Below are 21,042 nucleotides of genomic sequence, written 5' to 3'. Positions count from 1 at the left end.
TTTCTGAATGAAGATTTTAAGAGTGTTTTGAGTATTCGTCAAGCCTCCAGAAAGCTCGTTGGAGCAAAAGTTTTCACTCGTTCTATCAAAAAGTGATGTTCAAAATTGGTTATAAAAAATGCTATGAGACCACCTGGACTACATACACATTGATTCCAGATTCCACCACCTGATCTCTTAAATGCTCCTTGAGATAAATGTAAACAACACCGTGTTTTCGAGCAGGTACTCGAATCTAATTCTAGCTTTGAGGCTAGCATAATCTAGACTGAAAATTGCAGGCTAGTTTTTCGTGTGGTTTCGTATGGAGTGTTTACATGATTACAGCCTCCAACTGTCAAACTCCATACAACAAACTAACTAGAATCGTGAAGGCCCCCATTGGCTGATATTTAAGCAATCGAAGAAACTCTGGGCCAAAATATAAAGTCCTTGTTTAATATCGTTCTTAATTTGTGGTAAAAATATATTTAATTTTTTTTTTATTTAATTTTTAGTATGACTGCTTTTTACTAGCCATATTGTTGCTAACGAGGTGCTAACGGTTTATATAATTCTCAAGGTATTTCTCTCTTGTTGTTTAAAGAAACTTTTTTAAACATATTTGTTTACATTGAATCTCGAATACCTGCCAAGAGGTTTTTCATGAGTTTTTTAAACAAAGTAATTCAGTTTAACCTTCATTTCAAAAAATCGGAGTCAAGTCGTTTTTGATTTACGTTCTTGGATCTCAGAAACTACATCGAATTAATCTTTAAAACAAAACTACAATGAATATCCTTTTCTTTGGGATCAAATTTGAATAACTGGAATAAAAATGTTCTTCTGACGTATTACTGATTTATTTATCCAAAACAAATAAAATTTGTATTTGTAAATTAAAACAAATAAAATTTGTATATTTCCTTCGTTGACAAATATATAGACCGCTGTTGTTCGGTTGACCAAAACTTAGTTTCCTGATAACATAAGACAATATGCTAAACAATGGCATACTTTGAAGATCCTAACCTTATAAGTAGAACCTTTGTTTAAGGAATAGGATATAATCACTGTCAGTCCTTCGCTTTAGAAACCAGTAAAGGAATGATTGTAACTTATTGTAAAACGAGGATAATACTATTAAATAATTAATAACATTTATGCCATTGTACTTTTATGTCGTAGCGCTGAAAACAGTCTTCGCTCAGTTTACCTCTCATTGAAATTTGAGAAATTATCAATTTATTTAGCTTATACTGGTTTAATAATGACATATTTATTAAGCCATATTCATGTTTATACATATAAAATACATCAAATCATTTTGCATATAATTTGAAAAAAAAAATGCAGTGTCGGTAACTTCTTTTATTTCTCATTCTTGTAATATCTGTATAAGTTCACACAAACTAGTATTGTTCACTGTATAAAATATACATGTTTTATCTTATTTTAAAATCATGCTCTGCATCTAAAACTGTCCATCGTTCATGAACACAACCGCAATGAAACAAGTGCGTCAACAATTTTCCTTCAACAATATTTGTTAAATTTTCCTACCGTAATAAAAGCACTACATCAAAAAATCAACAGAGAACCGGCTTCAATGTTGCTGTTCATCATCGAAACTCGATACCGGCACAATGGTCACAATGGTTGGCCGTAGGTTAAGACATAATATTTGGATAAGAAATTGAGGCAAGTTAAACTAAACGGTCCAGACGATACAAGACACACAAACAATGAGATCGGCCGGCTGGCGAGCATCCGCAGCATGAACTGCTTTTAAAAGAGTCCGGCTTTCAATTACTGTTCGTCTCTCCCTCCCATCCCCAAGCGAATAATCAGAATCATCGAATCGTGCACCGAAGATCGTGATTGTTCCCAAATTGAACGACAATGTCCCAGCTTATAAGATACCGATTTCGGATTGGACGTGTGCCGTGTGTCGAACGGAAGATTCACCCGAACCATCAGCTGCCCAATTGCATTGCAAGCTTCTGATGATGTTGGGGCCCCTCTCGTTTGACCCGGGCTTTTGCAAGCAGCTCATTGACCGATAATGTGTACCGGGGTACTGGTCAGCAATCTGGTGTAGGACACACTGTTGGAACAACTTTGCCACAGCGCTGCAGGGGAAAAGCCATATAAGCAGCAGCAGAAGCAACATCAGCTTTGAGAAAAAGAAAACCTACTTCCCTTGTTACAGTTATTGATTTTTATTGTCTGACGGGCCGAAGGAGGTTGCAACTTTGTCGCTCGGAGGACGCCCACAGTGTACGTGGGTTTGCCGAAGAGTGTCACCATCATCCGGCCCCGTTACTGTAATCATTGTTTAACGAACGTTACTTGTCAAACTTGGGGTGATGGAGCTGGGTGGTGGGTGACCTTTTCAGAACTCTTCAAGATGGTCGACGAGAGGGCGCACACACACACACACACACACGCCTACATACATTCGCCACACAGCCGGTAGATAGGATGAAACGAACAGCACTGCAGCATTGGGCAGAATCGCAGATAAAAAGCTCATTTTCCTTATCCCAAATCTCGCTCAGGATCCTTTCCCAGCACGCGGGCACAAGGATGCAGTTAAGAGAATGAGAGAAAGAGATGAAGGAAGAGGTAATAGAGAGAATGTGTGCGTGTGAGAGAGAGAGAGAGAGAAAGATAGAGAGACACTTGTGTCCTTTTCCCACATCCGTCAACAGCCATCATTCCCCCTTTTGCAGATGGTGATAATTTTAAGTGCTGTTGATTTTAGAACCCCTTGTCTCGGGGGCTCGGTTTCCAGCAAAATGGATAGTAATAGTGTGCTTGTACTACCAGTATAATATTGCACATCCCGGCTGGCCATGATCTCATCGTTGTGTGCTTCCCGGCAGCGTTTGCGTAAGCAGCAGCAGCAGCACATGTGGAAAAGCGGATAATAGAACGATGATACATGTCGATCACGTTTCCGAGTTTTATGTTTACCTATGTAACAAATGCTCCCATGTCCGTGCCATATCGGACAGTTTCGAGTAGCTTGTGATAATATGCACACAGACAAACACACATACACACACTCACAAATACATATCCAAACCCCGCCGCCGTTGCTCCACGTACAATATGGAGCAATGTTAGTGATGGGAAGAAAAATCGTATCACGCAATCTGGGAGGCGATTGATAGAGATTTGCCAATAGGTATAAATGATGCATATTTTATGCGTTTAAAAAGATTCCTATTCGTCTGGCGTACCCGATTCGGGGAGGGAATCCAACAAAACCCATCGGGAAGCTATAGACAATGTTACCGATCTTCCTTTCAAATGATTCCCTGAGGACTTTTGTGTATTTAAACAAACAAGAGCGGGATAGAATAGCGTATTTTATGATTTGGAATGTGGGGCAGTTTATGGTCGAGTTTGTTAGGAATGGTGATTTTTCTAAAGGTTTATTGGTTATTTGTGTGTTATTTTTACAATATTCAGTTATGCTTGTTAATGAAATATTACAGGAGACTATGGAGAATTCCAATCTCATAGAATTAAATCTCGACTGTTCCAAACCGCTCGTTACTGGACAAGCCCACTTCTGAGACTATGCAAAGTTTTGATAAATCGCACAGTTTAAAAAGAGACAAATCATTAGCACTTTTACAGCAGCAGATGTAGATTCTTATGTAGATTTTTATATTGGCAGCACATTGTCGACTAGACTGGTGTTTATTCCTAGAACAACATTTTTAACTGTGGTATGATTTCAGAGAGTTTTTGTTTTTTGTTGGTGAGCTATCATTGAGGCTGTATAGGTGACTAAGAAATGCTGTAAAAATCGATTCTTATTGTTGTGTCAAAAGTAAATGTATGCGATAGAAAGGTTTGAATTTGTTGAAATGTTTAAAGATACAAAAACTCAATCATCTGTACTTTTCGTTTAGTCTATGTTCGAAGGTTTGTAAACCAAGAAGCATGCACCGTGACAGGTAATCTAATTGTTATGATGAAGCCCATTGTAATCGGAATATTGCTATTCTGGAAAATCTTTTTTATATGCTTTCTATCCCAGCCATCCACACATGACAGCATGTAGAGAAAGGAACTGAATCAGACTCTAGGATGGAACGTACTAATGCGTAATATAATGCTTTCAGACATATTGGATCTTTTATCTCAAGAGTTTGCCTGATTACAAATCCTAACATCCTATTGGCCTTGGTAATTATAGAGTGGTAATGCTCGCGAAAGAAAAGTGATGAATCAAGGATCACACCAAGATCCCTGACTGATGACACGCGAAACATCTTGTAACTGTGCAATGAGTAACAAAAGATTGAAGGTTTTCGTTTCCTGTTCAGAACTGTTCCCCAGAATGTCTTTGTGTTGTATATCATGTTACTTCATAAATTACATTCGTGGTTAAAATTAGAATATCTCAAATGATGCTCGTACAAATGGTTGGATTTTAAAGTAATTTAAAAAAACACACATACACATACTAGTTTTTGTTGCTTGTACTTCATTACTTACCAATGCTACCTCTCGACGTTTAACGCTTTGAGTGCCAGGCTATTTTTGTTTATGTTTCCCAGGGGGCCAGCACTTTTTTTTACATTTTTTATGGCTATCATATATGATAACCATGATCCCCAGTAAAGTGTGATTGAATATAAAAAAAAAATATAAAAGTTGGTGAAAATAATGATGATTTAATGCAATTTTGGTTGATTTCTTGTTGTGTTTACATTGTTTTGCTTTGATTTGATAATTAAATCGGCAAATCAACAATTTAATGTTATGTATGGCTTTGTTTTCGACAAGATGCTTCATTGATGAAAAGGAAATAGTAATCATGTAAACAACGTATGTTGAAAATAAGATAAAATTTTAACTAATATCTACTGTATATTAGCCGATATGAAAATTTACATTATAACAAAAATATATGTGCCTACACTATATTGATCGCAAGAATTGTTGTTTTGCATTTATATTGTTGATGTTTGACTATTTATGGGTATCAATAAACTATTCTATAAACAGGAAAAAAAACAAAAATGCGCAAAAACCGTATAAATTACAAAGTTTTTTTTGTCATTTTGTTGATCTTTGTGCAAAATTTCATGATATTAAGCAGAATCTGTAACAAGATATTAGAATTTAAAGTTATCATATGAGATAGCCATGGCACTCACAGTGTTAAGTGATAGACTTGCTGTTTTAATCCCTTACCGTCGCACATCTTACTAGATCGCTGATCCATTTTTAAGAGCATTCTCATCATTTGACGCTTGGTATTTCCAATTCGAATACAACATCAAAGACTTCAGAGAATAGGTATGAGCTGGGACATATAATAATTCTTCGTCTTATTGATGTCTAGAGTCCATTGTGACTTAAAAGTGTGCTTACTATTATCAAAAGTGTCCTTTTTAGTTAACAGCTGATCTTGACTGAATTATGAATTAGTCACTTTAGCAGACTTGCTATAATTCCATAATTATTTAATAATTCGTTCTTCGTTTGGGTAGCGAAGTAACAATAAAAGAAGATCTGTGAATTTTAATCAAAACGTGATCAAATGAGCAATCATTTTAAAATCTATGTAATTTATATAATTATTCGCATCAAAATTAACATTATATTTGCTTTTTATTAAACTTTCAAAATGGTTGTTGCATAACTGTTCCATGTTCAGCTCAATATTAAATAAAGCCCTACCGTAACACTTTACCATTCCCTGCCAAATTCCAGCAAACCAACCTTCAACCCACCCAGCACATCGATAAATCAAGGTGGCAGGAACCGTACTCAGCAGCAGCCCGGGCGCCGCTGAAGACTTTCGATAAATCTTTTGCGGAGAGTAGTACCAACTTTTCAAATTGACCATAAAAACCTCAAAACCTTGCCGTATCCGGATGGGGTTGGATGGATGGATGGATGGATGAATGGGAACGGACAGGACGTGCCGGCACGCCGGCCTCTCAAACGTGACTCTCATCAATGAGCAATTAAACCGGAAACGCCTTTCCTGCGCGTTGTTTAGCTTTCTGGTGCACGCAGTAGCGCAAAAGGACAGGAAAGGATGGATGTGTAGAGAGTGAAAGAGAACAGCGAAAGCAGCGGAAGGTGGAAGAAAGGTCATCAAAATTACCTACCGAACGCTGTCAACGGGTTTGTTGAGCGCAGACCACCATCACCACCCGGGCACTATTATCATAATTGCCTAAGCATTAAACATTTAGTGCAGGAATGTAAATTAGATACGCACGGGCTAGAAAGGGGGTTTGGCTCCCCGGAACTGGACCATCGGTTGGGGGAGGGACATGGTTGTAAAATAAAAATCTTTATCATGATGAGACAAAGCGATGAAATGGAGTGGCCCGAACGGTGACCGAAATGTGCAAATTTTATTGATTTCCATTAATAGAATTTAATTAAGCTTCATCAAAATCAGCTGGTGTGGGGTGTTTGTTTGATTTATATTCGGCTAAGTTTGTTCGATTTGAACTCTGTCTTAGTGTGTGTTTAGAGAAAATATAAGTAGTTCTGGACTACTTACTGTTATTTTTGATAAGTGTTAGTGTGTTAAAGTATAAAACTAAATAAACAAATTGCAATGGCAGTTTGCAGGGAACGCCTGAAGCTATGCAAATTGTATTTTATTTTATTTATCAAATTATATTATGATGTTTATTTTAAAAAAAAGTACATTAAATTGAAAATAAATCTTATCTTAATGTTTTGAAATTTTATCAATTAAAAAAACTCAAAAGCTTACTTTTAAAAATATAGCATACATTTAGGTGTTTAATATATTAGGTCAAGTTCAGCCTGAAATAATGAACGATACATTTTGTGGAGCATTTTGCTTAAATTTGTTCGAAAATCGTTCTTTAACATCACTTCCTAGTACAAATATATCATTTTTACGTACAAGGCATCTCTTTGGGTAATTTTCCACGTAGCAACACTGATCGTTTACTCCCGCCAAGCAACAAAACCATTTTCCCTTTTTATTATGTATTCCCAATGGAACTGTTCTTAATTTGTGTATGCGCCCCGGCCTGTAGTATGGTCAACTGCTCCGGAAGGAAATACAACATCCCAAAAAGCCCTTCAAAGTATACTGTCAGCAGCGCTGGAAGGGTTGTCATACGATTCTCGCTGTGCTGGTAGCAGTAGCAGCAGCACCAGGGCCAGCATATTTATGACATAATTACTGTTCATTTTTATACCTATACACCAGCTTTTGTACGTCCACGAGATGCTGCTTCGGTGAGGTTCGAGGAGAAATTAATTGAGCCCAGGATTTTGTCCCACTCGGAAGTTGCGTTTCGGACAGCGTGACAGAGGTCTCGAAGGAAGCGTGACTCTGTGACGGGCACACGGCCCCAGCCAGTAGCATGTCATAATTTGTTCTCATTATGACGGCCCCAACCGGCGAGCAAACGATTACGAAAAACAGTCACCAAAGGCATGGAAATTTGCAAATACTTTGTCTTTGTGGGATATCAAAGACGGGAGTCCTTTCTTGGACCCGTTAAAAAAGTATCATATTCTTATCGTGCTTTATGTTTTGCAAGAGTTATGGTTTTTTGAATGCCTGTCTAAAAAGAGAGTGCTCCATTCCATTTTTTCCATTTAATACATTCCCCCATCATTGTTACACTTAATGTGTGCGGGAGTTTACAACCAGCGGGTCATCAGTGCAATTTGTAATAATACGCATAATGTGCGCCAGCACTTAAACGCTTTTATGTGTGGGCTAACCGGACCGTACACGGGGAACACCGCGAAAACCGGGACCGCCAAATGCCGGGGGTCGATATGTTAATTTTAGTGTCCCCAAAAGTACCTTTGCGGCGTTATGCGTGTGCCGGCACTGGTTTGAGCAGGGCAGCAAAAAACGGTAATTAGAAATCGGTCACAGTGCGTAGCGCTGGTTCGCCTAGTTCGAAATTGATTTATACCCCGCGAGTTTCACGAGCTCCGGGGGTGGTTGGCAAAAAATAAAACGCGGACTAAATCAGCTCTGGGGGACACTCGGACGAGACTTTTATGGAGCAGGTTTGGGAATCGGGTCTGTCTAGAGGCCCTGCAGAATAAATCGATCCGTAGCATTGGATGCGCTCATGTAAATCATACGTGCCGTTTTCCGTGTCGCTCCCGTGGAGCTATCAAAATAATGTCGAGCTGAACCGGAGCTGATGCCCGGGGCAGCATACTCTGCGCCCTAGCTAGATGCATCGAACGTAGCTGCTGCGGCTGCTGCTGCTACTGTTGTAGGAACAAGGTTTGAACTATTCGATTATGCAGCAACGGACGAGTTGGGGAGTTGGGTTTGGCAAACCCTTTACCCCTTTTAGCGGTTATTGCGGTTGCGTTCCCAGGCAGCTAAGCATCTAATTTTGTCCCTGGTGCGAATTAGTTCTCCGTTACCGATTCAACCTAGCCAACATTTTGTGCGGTGCCACGGTCTAGGGTTTTGTGCGGTGACGGACTCGACCTCTGTGATCAACTGCGAGCCACAACGCGGCTAATGGGCGCATACCAGTGTGTACTAGCATCTGTACACACACACACATACATGAGTGACACTTTTAGGTTTTGTGTTTGAATGGGAATGAAGTGGAGGGCACTTAATTGGGATGATGGAATTACGGGGCATTGGTCGCAATGCATCTTTTCGGTAGAAATTGTGCAAGTAGAATCGACAAAAAAAAGGTGACGGGAGTTGGTGCAATTGGCCATTTGCACACTTCAATTGATATGCATGGCACGAGTAGTAGTGAGATTGAAGCAGTACGATAACTGTGTGTGTGTGTGTAATTTTGGGCACAAAAAAGGTGTCAAAATCATTTTTGAAGGGCCTTCATTAATTGTATTATGTGGCTATTGATTGGTCCACAAAATCAATTAGCATTATTTGGGAACAATGAACAAAAAATCATGAGAGTAAATTACATTTATCAAAGTTTTCCAAATTGAGATAGTTTTTGGTAACACAGGAGTTCATTATCATTAAGCAATATGATGTGTCTTGGGATTGGTGGGATCAAAATATTTCCTACTTCCTACTCAAATAGTGGTACCGTTTAATTGAGGATTATATTTGATAGGTCGTTTAGAAATGAAGTCGGACAACTCATATTTTCCCATATTGGAGTATTTTGTAACATCGCGTTGTCAGCCTTTTTATATGTAGTTTGACAGTAGGCAGAAATCATTACAACACACCATTCAAAACCACACACAAAACTAGCCTGCGGTTTTTAGTCTAGATTTTTTCAGCCTCAAAGCTAGAATTAGAAATTTGAACGTCACTTTTTTTAACGGCGAGTGAAAACTTTGGCTCAAACAGGCTTTCTGGTAACTTGACGAATACACAAAATACTCTTAAAATCTGCATTAATAAGCAGAAGCGACAAAAATCAACCTTCTAAATACATACACCTTGGGCTAAGCCCACCTGTACATTATACCCAATATGATAGCTACTCGTAAATTACTACACAATGCAAACAGCTGACAGGCTGAAATTTCTTCCTACGAACTTAAAAGGGGAATGGGCCCATTATCTGTCTTTGACATACTTTAGCTATACTCAGGTCAAAAATCAGGCCATGAAAAACTTCTGAAAATCATGCATAAATGTAAGAAAAGGTATGAAATTCACTCGGTTCACCGAAAATCAGACGGTCAACATTCCCTAAGAAAATGACCACGTAGCTTGACAACATTAGCCAATATGGTAGTAAAATCGTTTAATACCAGTTATTAGAGGTCGATCGATAATTTTGGATGGTAATATGAGTGTTACATCGATGGTGATCAGAGTGCTCTATGGAATCAGCCAAATGAAATAAAAGAGTCGTTCTAAAAATGGTATTATTATCATTAGTATTGTAGAAAGATAATGGAGGAGCCGTTATATCGACGAACTATACAAGATGTACAGTAACCTATCTGTCGTGCAGCGTATCAAGCTCGCCAGGCTCCGGTGGGCTAGCCATGTTGTACACATGGAAACGGACGACCCACCCCGTAAAGTCTTTTTAGGCCGTCCACAAGGACAGAGGAGGCGTGGTAATCCCAAACTAAGGTGGCAAGAAAACGTGGAGACGTCCGCCGACAGACGAAGGCGCGAGACCGTGAGCGATTTCGGACACTCCTAAGGCAGGCCAAGACCGCAAAACGGTTGTAGCGCCGGACAAGTAAGTAAGTAAGTATAATCACAAAAAATATTTTTCAATATTTAAATTTAGTGGAATGTTACATGTAAAAGTATTAGAAAATTGATGATAATTTGAGTACATAGGTCAAAATCTCGGCGATGTTCTTACTATCGTTTTATACTTGCAGTGTTAACAATTATATTCTAAGTGTATGAAAGTTTGTAGATGTTCATGTTTATATTTGATGAAACTAAACTTTAGTAATTCAAACGTTGAATGTATTTATTAATACTTATTTTCTTATTGGTGAAGTATTTTTAAATCGTAAAAAATCAATAATATAAAATAAATTGTGGTAGCATTATACTAAAGATGGGATCATCAAAATTATACATTGTAACCAGTTGAATTGAATAGTTGCCTAGAGAGCTATATATATTATAATTTTATTTCATAAATGATTGCTGGATCGATCTAAATACTGTGTTCAATATTGTTCTATTTATTTATTTCATTCCTACCCATTATATTTACCACCCAAGACACAACGGCTCATCAATTAAATCGCTTATGAAATTATGTACAAATTCACAGTGAATTGTTATTCTCACTCGCTACCGAAAAACATAAAGGTTTTTTGCATGATTTGCTTTTGTAAAGATAAAAATTTCAACTGCAAATATTCTCGCTTCATAAATTTGCACCCTAATTAAACAGCAAAACATTTCATCGGTACAAAGCATTCAAAAGCTCCCGTTTTCATAGAAATTTACTGGTTTGTTGGCTTAACAATGCAACGAGCAAGCTTGTTCATAAAGTGGTAACATACGGTTGAACATCGATGTTAACCGTGAGCGAAACAAATTTGAAGCAATAAAAACGATTAAATAATTTATGATTTTCTTTTTATTTTAATTTTTTTCTCCTAACGAATTTAAAATCACTAAAAGCAATATTCAGAGTTTGAAAGCAAAAATGAAAGCAGTTTCATGACATAATATTAATATTAAAGGATAATTAAACACATTGTACGTTAGACTTTAAGCCTTTATTTACTTACTCGATTTGTACTCCACATTTGCCCGGTACCAGACGATCTGTGCGGCTGGCCTCGCGTTCGGAACGACGCATGTAAGCGTCAGCTCTTCACCCTCGCGTACTTCCACCTTTGCATGCTGGCTGTAGCCCTGGATTTGGATCGATGTGGGTGGAGCTGAAACGAAATAAAAAGAATTGTACGGATGAATTAAAGCGATGCCAAAATTTCTCACCACCATCGTCACCACTCGGTCATGTCCCGGGCCTGACTAAAAGCACCAGCGCAGCAGTAAAGTAAAGTTTTATCCCACGTAAACGAGCCCGCCGACACACAGTGGTACTGAGTCAGTCTGTGTGTGTGTGTTTTGCACGTGATTGTGCGATTGTGGAAAAGTTCTTGTCCGATCAGTTTGCGAGACCGTTCAAGTGGTACGGCACCGGTTACCTGGCGCAAAATTCCCTCAAGCCATAACTTTCCCACAGTTCGTAGTTCCGCAGTCGAAAACGCAGCCGTACTTTAATTGAATGAAATATTAGTCCAGCGTCGCATTCCGGCTAAGAACGCCCTGGTGCTAGCAAAAGAAGCTGTCCCGATTGGCTTCTCACTTCGCAAGCATCGCGAAGCGGAAAGAGCCCGAGATGCTATAAAAATCTAATTTTATAGTGATTTGTTTGACTGTTGTGCCTGGGCAATTGCATCGCTGTTTCGTGTCGGAGTGGCTTTTTTTTTACACGCGACTGACTGAACGAACAACCGACCGAACGCTCTCCACCGTCACAGGCCCACTTCCCGGGGGACACCCGGAGTTCGTGACTCCATTGCCCGTTTGATTGTTAATTCCATTGCCGATGGACAAGTTCTGGACGGGTGAAGGGCATTCTGTGCGGCAAAGCAATGCGGATGCGGATGAAGACGGTGCATATCTTACGCGAGCGCCAGTGAGCACAACAACGGCTGCTGGGCCGTGCAGAGCCTCGTTCATTATAACCTGTTTCTTTGGTTGCGCCTTCGCAAATGGCAAGCATCTTCTGCATTTATTAGCACCAACTGCGGTTGAGTTCCTGTCCATATCGAGCGTAAAAACATGGCACGGAACCGTGGAAATTTTATGTGCACGCGGAAAGTGCTGCGGGTTCTTGGTTTTTAATTTCCAATTAACCAGTTTGCCAGTGACTGTCAGGCACGCCCGAGAGAACGGCCGTTATGCGTGGAAATTATCGAAAATTAGATTGAGTTTCCTTTAGGATAGGCTGGTGCTGTGTTATTAAATTTAGTTGATTATTATGCGCGTAGGCTTTTGAAGCGTGAAAGTATCTTAGGGCGCACATTCATGACAGTTTTACTAGTGGAAGTAAGTATTCTTCATGTACTGACACTGAAAATTAGCGACCGAATAATTGGTCAAATTCAAAATGAAATTACTCCTCAATTTCTGTGTCCCTAGTCAACTATCGATTTGATATTATCTTTTGGTATGCAATGGAAATCTCTCAATTAATGATTTTCTTTATTTTGAAAACTTCACAAGAATTCAAATTTACATTTGTTCTAATAAACAATAGAATAGAATATTGTCACGTCGATATATCCTATAACAAAAAACGCGAAAATTGCATTCGAACTGCATCCAGTTTTTCACAAAGTTTTTCACAAAGTTTTTGTGTCCCACCACTGTACAATATTGTGTCGCAGAAACAGAGTAATAAAAGAGTAACAGTATTATCATTGAGTGTCATGGCTATCATATATGATAGTCAGTTATATTTCCTGGGGTGCCATGTATATCATATATGATAGCCAGGTATAACTGACTATAAACCTTAATATCTTGTAACAGATGGGGCGTATTATCATGATTTTTTGCAAAAAGATCAACAGAATGATAAATAACTTTGTAATGTATACGGTTTTTGCAAATTGTTGATTTTTTCCGTTTTATAGAATAAATTGATCGATACTCATAAATGGTCCAAAATCAGCCAAAATTGTATTAAAATTAAATATTTTCATCATCTTTTAAATCATCATCTTCAAATCATATCTAATAGCCATAAAAAATGTAAACAAAATGTGCTTGGCCCCCAGGTGTTTCCCTAAACAAAACTGATCTGGCACTCAAAGTTTTAAGTATCAACAATTGTAGTGCAATGAATACTTACAAAATGAAACATTATTTTCGTTTTTTTTTATTTTCATAAGCAAAAAATAAAAAATTGCGCTGGATTGTGTAAATTTATGCAGTAAATATTTTAATATTGAAGCATCATAGCAAAGATGTAAAAATGTAAATGTAAAGATTTTTTTTAAATAAAATTAGAAATATGTCTCAGGTGTCTGTTGTCGCAGAAATAAAATAATGAAAAATATTCTTGATTACTATGAAAGCTATTGAAAGCTTCTTGATTACTATTTTGATGATGGTAAATACATTTTTAACAAGGCATGACATTTTCACGATCCATCCTAGAATACTCCTCAGTAGTTCTGTACCCATCGTCCTCGTTATGGTCGAATAAGATCGATTCAGTGTTGAAGAAACTCACCTGTTTAGTCTTACGGAGCAAACATCTTTTTTTTTAAATCATTCTAGGAGAAATATATTCACTAGACCCTTTAGCTAGAGTTAATTGCAACGTAGGAGCTGGTCAACTTTAAGAAACTATAGGCTACTAAAAGTTGACCAAACTAGACGTGTATAAAGCAATAATGAACAATGAACACTATTTCGCTAAAAGGCTCTATAAAAATAAACAACGTAGCGTACATTTCACGCTATGACTCGTTTGACTCAAACTCCTAAAGCTACCCTCTATGTCTTGCTGTGATACTCTCTGTTATTTGCGAATTGTGGTGATCTTACAATGTACCGTGATGCTTTACGTTATTTATTGCTATATTAGACAACTAAGATAGTTAATAAGATCAGTGATAAGGCCGCAATGATGGCCAATCACTTAACAAATTCAAATAAATATACTAAACCATGAAAAAAAAAGTTACACAACTTTTTTTATTTCTGCCTTCAATAATAGTTACCTTAATTAGTTTATTGGGCTCCATAGTTATATATACAGTCTGAATACATTGGTTAACAAAAGCCTGCAAGTTCGATAGTCTGCCAACTTTTGAATGTGAGATTTTGATTGGCAAGTTTCTCGATAAAAAGAAAACCGAACATATTTTTCTTTACAAAAAATTATAAACGAATTAAAAAAAAACATGCAAAAAAGTACAACAGGCCATAATATTTTTGTATTCTTTTCAGAAACCAGGTTATTCATACAAACGCATATATCGCGCGAACTATCGCGCGTTCAACTTCAAAGCGTTCAGTTAATGAATACGGAATGTACTTCATTGTTGTTGTAATCGTAATAAGTACTAAGTAATCCCAGTTGCATTTGATTAGCAATTGGAGTTAAACTAGCGATCTCTTCGATGTAGTACAACAAGTAACATACATTCGAGTGTTAATAACTAATCGAAAGTTGAAACGCAACAACTTACTTACTTACTTATCCGGCGCTACAACCGCTTTGCGGTCTTGGCCTGCCTCAGGAGTGTCCGAAACCGCTCACGGTCTCGCGCCTTCGTCTGCCAGTCCGTTATCCCGGCCTTAATGGCGGACGCCTCCACGCCATCTTGCCACCTCAATTAACGCAACAACATCACTAATAATTAAATTCATTGCACTATAGACTGAATAAAAGCTTGAAATTGTAAGCTTGTTCTCCTTCATTCCCCAAGTTGATTGATACATTTATGTTGGAGCTGTGTACAATTTGTAGTAAATTAAAAACTCAGTAGAAAAAAAATAATTCCGCATGCTACCAACCTCAAATAATGAAACATTGAAATCAATATGCAACCCATTCACATTTAGTACCGTTTTAATGAAAACTTTCATCCACCATACGCGCCCCAATCCACCGCAACAGTGTTTCGACACGAGTTTTGCATACATTTGGGTGTGGTAAAAGTTGCCAAAAGTCCTGCCTCATTCTCAACCCCCGCCTCTAAAGGGTAGGAAAGAGGAGGCCAATCAAAATGTACCGTCAATTTTCTTCCCTCTGCCCAACCTAACTTTCAACTGCACTCTTTCGCGCTGGGTAATATCGGTTGACGCGCGGAGTGAAATTGAAAAATTACCAACCCTGCTGCAGTAGTGCTCAAATAAAAAAAAATTTGCACCCTATTGAATTTCAATGAGCATGCGGCAACGGGAAAACTTTCCCATCAAGCGTATCAGCCGCCGCACGCTTGGGGATTGGGGTTTTCCGGGAAAGGTACATGCGATGCACCGGATCGGAAAATTGTTGCATCGGCACTGCAATTTCGGGGCTGTGGCTGAGAAACGAATGAGCAAACGACAGAAAACTCAAAATGACAGTGTACCACGTTTCCACGGGCTAATGTGTCGTATTTTCTTACGGGAGGACTTTTACGTCCCATCGCTTCGTTAAGCGCACGGGGGCAAGTGTGTTAGGAAAGGGCAACGCAGCGCGAAGCGAAGGTGTTGTTTTAGAGTGGTTCGTCTTGATGGGTGGAAAAAGTTTGGACCAAGCTTTTTCCTTTTCTTCCCGGTCAATTTCAACCCCGGGCCGCTGCCATGGAAAACTTTTTTCTCCCCAAGGTGAGGGAAGGAAATGGTGGAAACACCAGAAGGGTGGGTTTTATGCAAAACCGTGTGCGGTGGGGTCTTCGGTCTTCCACCGGCTTTTATCCATTTGCCCGGGTGTGTGGAAAGAAAAGATTGCACACACATACACTGCATCCGAGTGGAAAGTGCTTTCGAAGCTTTCCACCAGTTCCTGTAGCCAAAAAAGGGTTGATTTTGCCTTCAAGTTGTCGTTTTTCTCTTTCATTTGTGTGTGTGTGTGTGTGCAGAAAACTCCCTTGAATAACCCTTCTCAGTTCGCGACCCGTTGGTTAGAAAAGTGGGCCTTATGCAATGGTTGTAAAAATACCTCGCACAGAACGCCCATTTCCCGGCGTCTGGGGCCGTAATGTGTGCTCTTGGTAGAAGCACAGGGCGTTGTGAGGGAAGGGACGTAAAAATATAAAACACACTTGGAGGGATGTGTGCTGGAAAATGGGTTGAAAATAAATCTCATATGGGTTCCATCGCCACTGCAACTTGGCAGATGGGAGAAGTGTGCTATGTGTTGGTTGGAAACATTTGCTCCCTTCGTGTTGCTTCTTCGCGTAGCCTTTTGGGGAAGTTCGTTTTGCCAAAAGCGGAATGGGTGCTTCCCATCCACCCTGCAGAAACTGCCAGATGTGAAACGTGTGCGCCGATATTTTGAGTTTACCGGGCGGATGGTGTGTATGGTGTGCAGCCGCCGGTAAGGATATAGTCCACCGTCGGTGGTTGTATACAAAAGCATACCGGAAACGAAACTCAGGCTATCCTCTCACGGGCTCACTCCCAGAAAAAAATGAAGAAAAAAGAAAGAAATGGGATTCCGAGGAGGAATGAACTTTCCGAAAGTCGTTTTCATGGATAAAAATTTTATGATGAATTCTCAGTGCCACCAGTAGCAACAGCAGCCAACCATCGAATGTCTGCTATATTTGGGGTCTGTGTGTGTATATGTGAGTGTGTGTGTTTTTTTTCTCTCGAAGGAATCAGCGTTACCAGCGAGTACTGGAATGGTTGTACGAACTGAGCGTGGATTAGATTGACTTTTTTTCTTCTCTTTACTTTGCCTCACCCTTTGCTGTGCTTTTTGGTGCTGCCCGTATCCCCAGGAAAAGTTCGAATCGGGTATTCGCGAAAAGGGTGTACGGCGCAAAGAAAATGGTACTGCGTGTACTTACAGCGGCAGGGATATTGTGTGTGTGAGAGAGAAAGAGTGTGAGAGAGAACTGAAGACAGACGAAAAGCTTTTATGGAGATGTGGCTTATTGCGGAGTGGCAGGCAGGGTGAATTATACGTGGCGTTTGGCAGTAAAAGTTTTGTTAATTTGAGTAAATATTAGCATTTCCGGGGATAAAATGCAATTTTTGTGAGATAAATAAACCATATAAAACGAGACGACGCGGCCCAGCAGTAAAGTTGCGTGATTTAATTGAGGCGTGTGTAAGTCTTATTATGTTTGTACGTGTTATTTTCGACGAAACAGGGATAAGATGATGATTTAAATTTAAAATGAGGACAAAATAATGAAATAACCCTGGGCATCATTTTCTTACGATGGTGTGAAGCAGGATGTACATGTTGATGCTCGATTAACTTTGTGATAGGGGGTTTCAAATATTTAAGCTGTTACGAAGAATTATGCGATTAAAAGCAGAAACAGTATTCTACTATTGATGAGTTTATATACACGCTTGTAATAGCATGGTTAAAAAAGTATATCGAGCATAATAAGCGATGGATTGCTTCAATGTGTACCTTTTGTCGTCGCACTTCTAAAAAAAGCGCCAAAGTGTATGCAATGCGCATAGCAAAACTCTAGGTTTGAAGTTTGCTTTGAATCTGGCACGTCGTCTAATGAAAGTCGTACCGTTTTCAATAAACATCGAGCTGTAGGCTTAACTGTTCAGCTTTGTGGTGCAAACAAGTAATTTAAAATTTAGCGATGCCAACATGACTGAGTGAGACATGCTGTAGAAAATAAGGCAACACATTTTGAGTATCAAGAATTGCGGCAAGTCGTACTGTACGTAAGCATTCTTGTTTGGCCGTTTGATATTGGCAAAGGGATTGGTATACTTCGAATAGTATGTATGTCGCTTTTCCTTTTAAGTTGTTGATAAGCCTTAATGTAATCAAATTTTAACTTTTTATTGTAATAATAAAACTAATTTTAAACTAAAATTGGATGTTAAGTAATATTGTTATATCTGTTAAATTGCGTGTAGCTCATGGTGATAGGCAACAGGCCATTTTTGCAGAACAAATATCACACCTACTAATTAATTAAGTATAATTAAGATATTTGTGTAATGAACAGGTAGATTTTTTGAAATTAAATACACGGTACATTTTTTGCACGGATGACTGTATATTGTTAGTAGCAATATAGTTATATTTATTTAGAAAAAAACAGCCAAAATATAGCTGTTCTAAATAAAATATAGCGTTCTAACATTGCATCAAAATTAGGATATACGAATTTGTTCGTCGATGTAAATTAACAATCAACGGAATTCAAAGAAAATAACGCGTAAAATGCTTTAGAGAAGGAATAAACTCTCTAATAGATGTGTAACAAAAACTAGTTTTCGATCACAATTTGAGAACATAAGAAAAAAGACTCAACTTCAATGCAGTGACAATCATAATAACCGACGCGATTGATCTAAACCGATTCCGCACCCAATCCAGCTGGTGCCCGTTCAGCGAGGGTTCACGTGATATGATTGCATGTCGAAACACTGTCGCAAAAGCTCATATGTATGCAAATGGAGCATCGGGTCCGGTCGACGGGTTGTAACAATCCCGTGAGCTATTTTGAGTCCCACGGGTCAACTCCGGGTTGGACATCGACCGAGCTCGAGTTCGCGAAACCCACTTGGCTCCCTTCACGCCAAGGGTGGAGGGGGAGAGAAAGTTTAATTTGTGTTTGCCTGTGTTTGTGCATCAGTGTACACTGGTAATGCTCGTATTTCGTACCAATTCGATGTTAACAGCTGAATTCATGAACCGAAACACAACCGTTAGCAAGATTCGATAGCCATTTAGCCTGTACGTGTGTATGTGAGTGTATGTGAGTATGCTTGTGAGTCTGTTCGATACATTTTTAATAAACGGACACTTCTTGGGTACCGTGCACGAACGATAACCTTTTTTTGTCGTCGGTCCTTTGGGGTACACTAGCGCCTAAATGTATGCACAATCGTTTCGCGCAAAGCTGAGTATTCTTCTTCATATTGATACATACAAAAAAAGAGAGGGATTCGAAGTAGTGTGTGTGTATGTGCATCACACACAAGGGGCACAGTGGGCCAAAGTTTTTAATAAGAAGCGATACCGCTGGACCACTGCTTTCAAGGGGTCGTGGGCTGGCGGTATTTCCATATTTTCAATAAACTTTTGCATTTTGTCCCTTCCTCCCAACGGGGATGGGTACCATGTGTTTTCCCGAGCGTGTGTCACCGAGCGTAGCCGAAAAGTAAGAAAGTGAAAACTGCAAACAGCAATCGAGGGGAAAGAACGCAATGCAACGAAATGGTGAAGAGGCCCGGGTGAAGTAAAGCCTGCCAGCGAGTATCCTTGAAGCAGCAGCCGATCCGATTGACCGGTCCCTTGGGCCGAACTGGACAGGATGAGGACGGTGGCGACCGAAAACCCGTGAAAAAGGAACTCGTTCAATAGAACGGAAACTCGGAACCGGCGGTAGATTCTGCGGTGCGGTGGATCTGCTCCACTGCGCTTTCAGGGAAGCCGGAAGCTACGGTGGGTACTTTGGGGACCATCGTTTGACCTTTTTTCCATTTCGTCTTTCTTCTATTTCCGTGGAGTTTTCTTGTGTGTCACCAACGTTTTTGTGTGTGTGTGTGCTCCGGTTGTTGTTATGTCTTACTCTTTCGTTGGGTTGATCAGTGAAAGGATGGAGGCATTTTTCTTACGTTCTTCAGGGTTTGCTTTGCTTCATTGCCACGGGACCATGGTGGACTGCTTTAATGGTTTCATTTTACGGCTCATCGCAACCGAGGCCGGGCCTCAACCGCACAATATCTGCTGCTGAACGAGTGTTCGGTTAAGGTGCTGGCGAAAAGGATGGCAAAGGTGGTCCTACCTACCACCGGCAAGGTAAGTCTATTAAATTCAATTACGTAATGATTTTATCCATTGCGCTCAATGGTTTATACGCTTGTCGATTTCAGCCACGTTGCTGCCGGGCTGTGCAGCTGCATCGGAAGGGCTGAAATCGAGCAGTTCAAACTGTGCTGGGAACTAATTCTTCTAACGCAGCAGCACCAGGAGCACTCGTGCATTCGGGCAAGGCACGCGGTGGCTGTTCTTTGGGGTTTTGGATTCTTTTCTCTGGCATCGGTTTTTCCCCACATAATGGTACAGTAGTATTATACATAAAGGAAGTAATCGATCCGCAGCATCCGTTTCGTTTCCCATCCATTGAAATCGGTTGGTGCAGTAGATTCTTTCTTCTAGGTTTACTTTGTCCACGAAGCAACTTTGAAAGTAAAAAAGGAAACTAAATAGCCATTGTGTATTCAGTGCAACTGAGAAGTTTGGTGTAAATTTTTGTTGGTTGGAAATGTTTGGAATGTTGTAATGTGAGAGGTTTTACAATATTACACAAATTATCCGTGAATGATGCATAGTTAAAGTGAAGAAAAAATAGTTTTTTTTAAATAATGATAAAGAATTAATGTGAAAGTAATCGTTACCCATGTAGTAGTATGTATGGAATAGGGTTAATTAGTATTTCATCAACATTTAACATCTTTTTTATTTTTTTCAATGAATTAATTTGCTGTGGTTAAAGAAGGATCAGTCCCGTGGTAAAGGAAATGAGTTCAAGCCCAGTATATCACTTTACGGAAACGACATGATGAAGATCATATTATATTTTTTAAGAGCTAAAATGACTGGCCAAATGTTTATAGGTGGCAGTCATAGTTGTTTTAAATCACTTGTGTTGCTTGATGTAATAGCTAAACAAAACCTTTTCGAAGTACAAATTACATAGTTTCAGATCAGGATTGATTGAGAAAGATTTCTGGTATCTTTGCTAGAGGCTAGCATCTTTTAAGTTGTACAATAGTAGTATTTTAGTAATTTTATTATTTTACGATTAGCTGTTTTGTTTGTTTCTCGTCAAATGTACAACATTATTCAATACACACCTTAATATATATGATATAAATGTAATATAAATGTATAG

General features: G+C 39.2%; 1 protein-coding gene across 1 annotated transcript in view; it reads right to left on the bottom strand.

Annotated features, from left to right (window-relative positions):
• LOC120901140 (nephrin-like) overlaps positions 1 to 21,042 on the bottom strand; it is a 188,725-nt gene that overhangs the window by 46,565 nt on the left and 121,118 nt on the right. Inside the window, exon 5 of the mRNA XM_040308849.1 lies at positions 11,206 to 11,358. Within this exon, the coding sequence (XP_040164783.1) occupies positions 11,206 to 11,358 (153 nt within the window). The remainder of the gene's footprint in view (positions 1 to 11,205; positions 11,359 to 21,042) is intronic.

This window comes from Anopheles arabiensis, chromosome 3, assembly GCF_016920715.1.
Source record: "Anopheles arabiensis isolate DONGOLA chromosome 3, AaraD3, whole genome shotgun sequence".
Taxonomy (NCBI): Eukaryota; Metazoa; Arthropoda; class Insecta; order Diptera; family Culicidae; genus Anopheles; species Anopheles arabiensis.
Note: the sequence above shows the minus strand (reverse complement) of the source record. Positions and strands in the feature narration are given on the sequence as shown.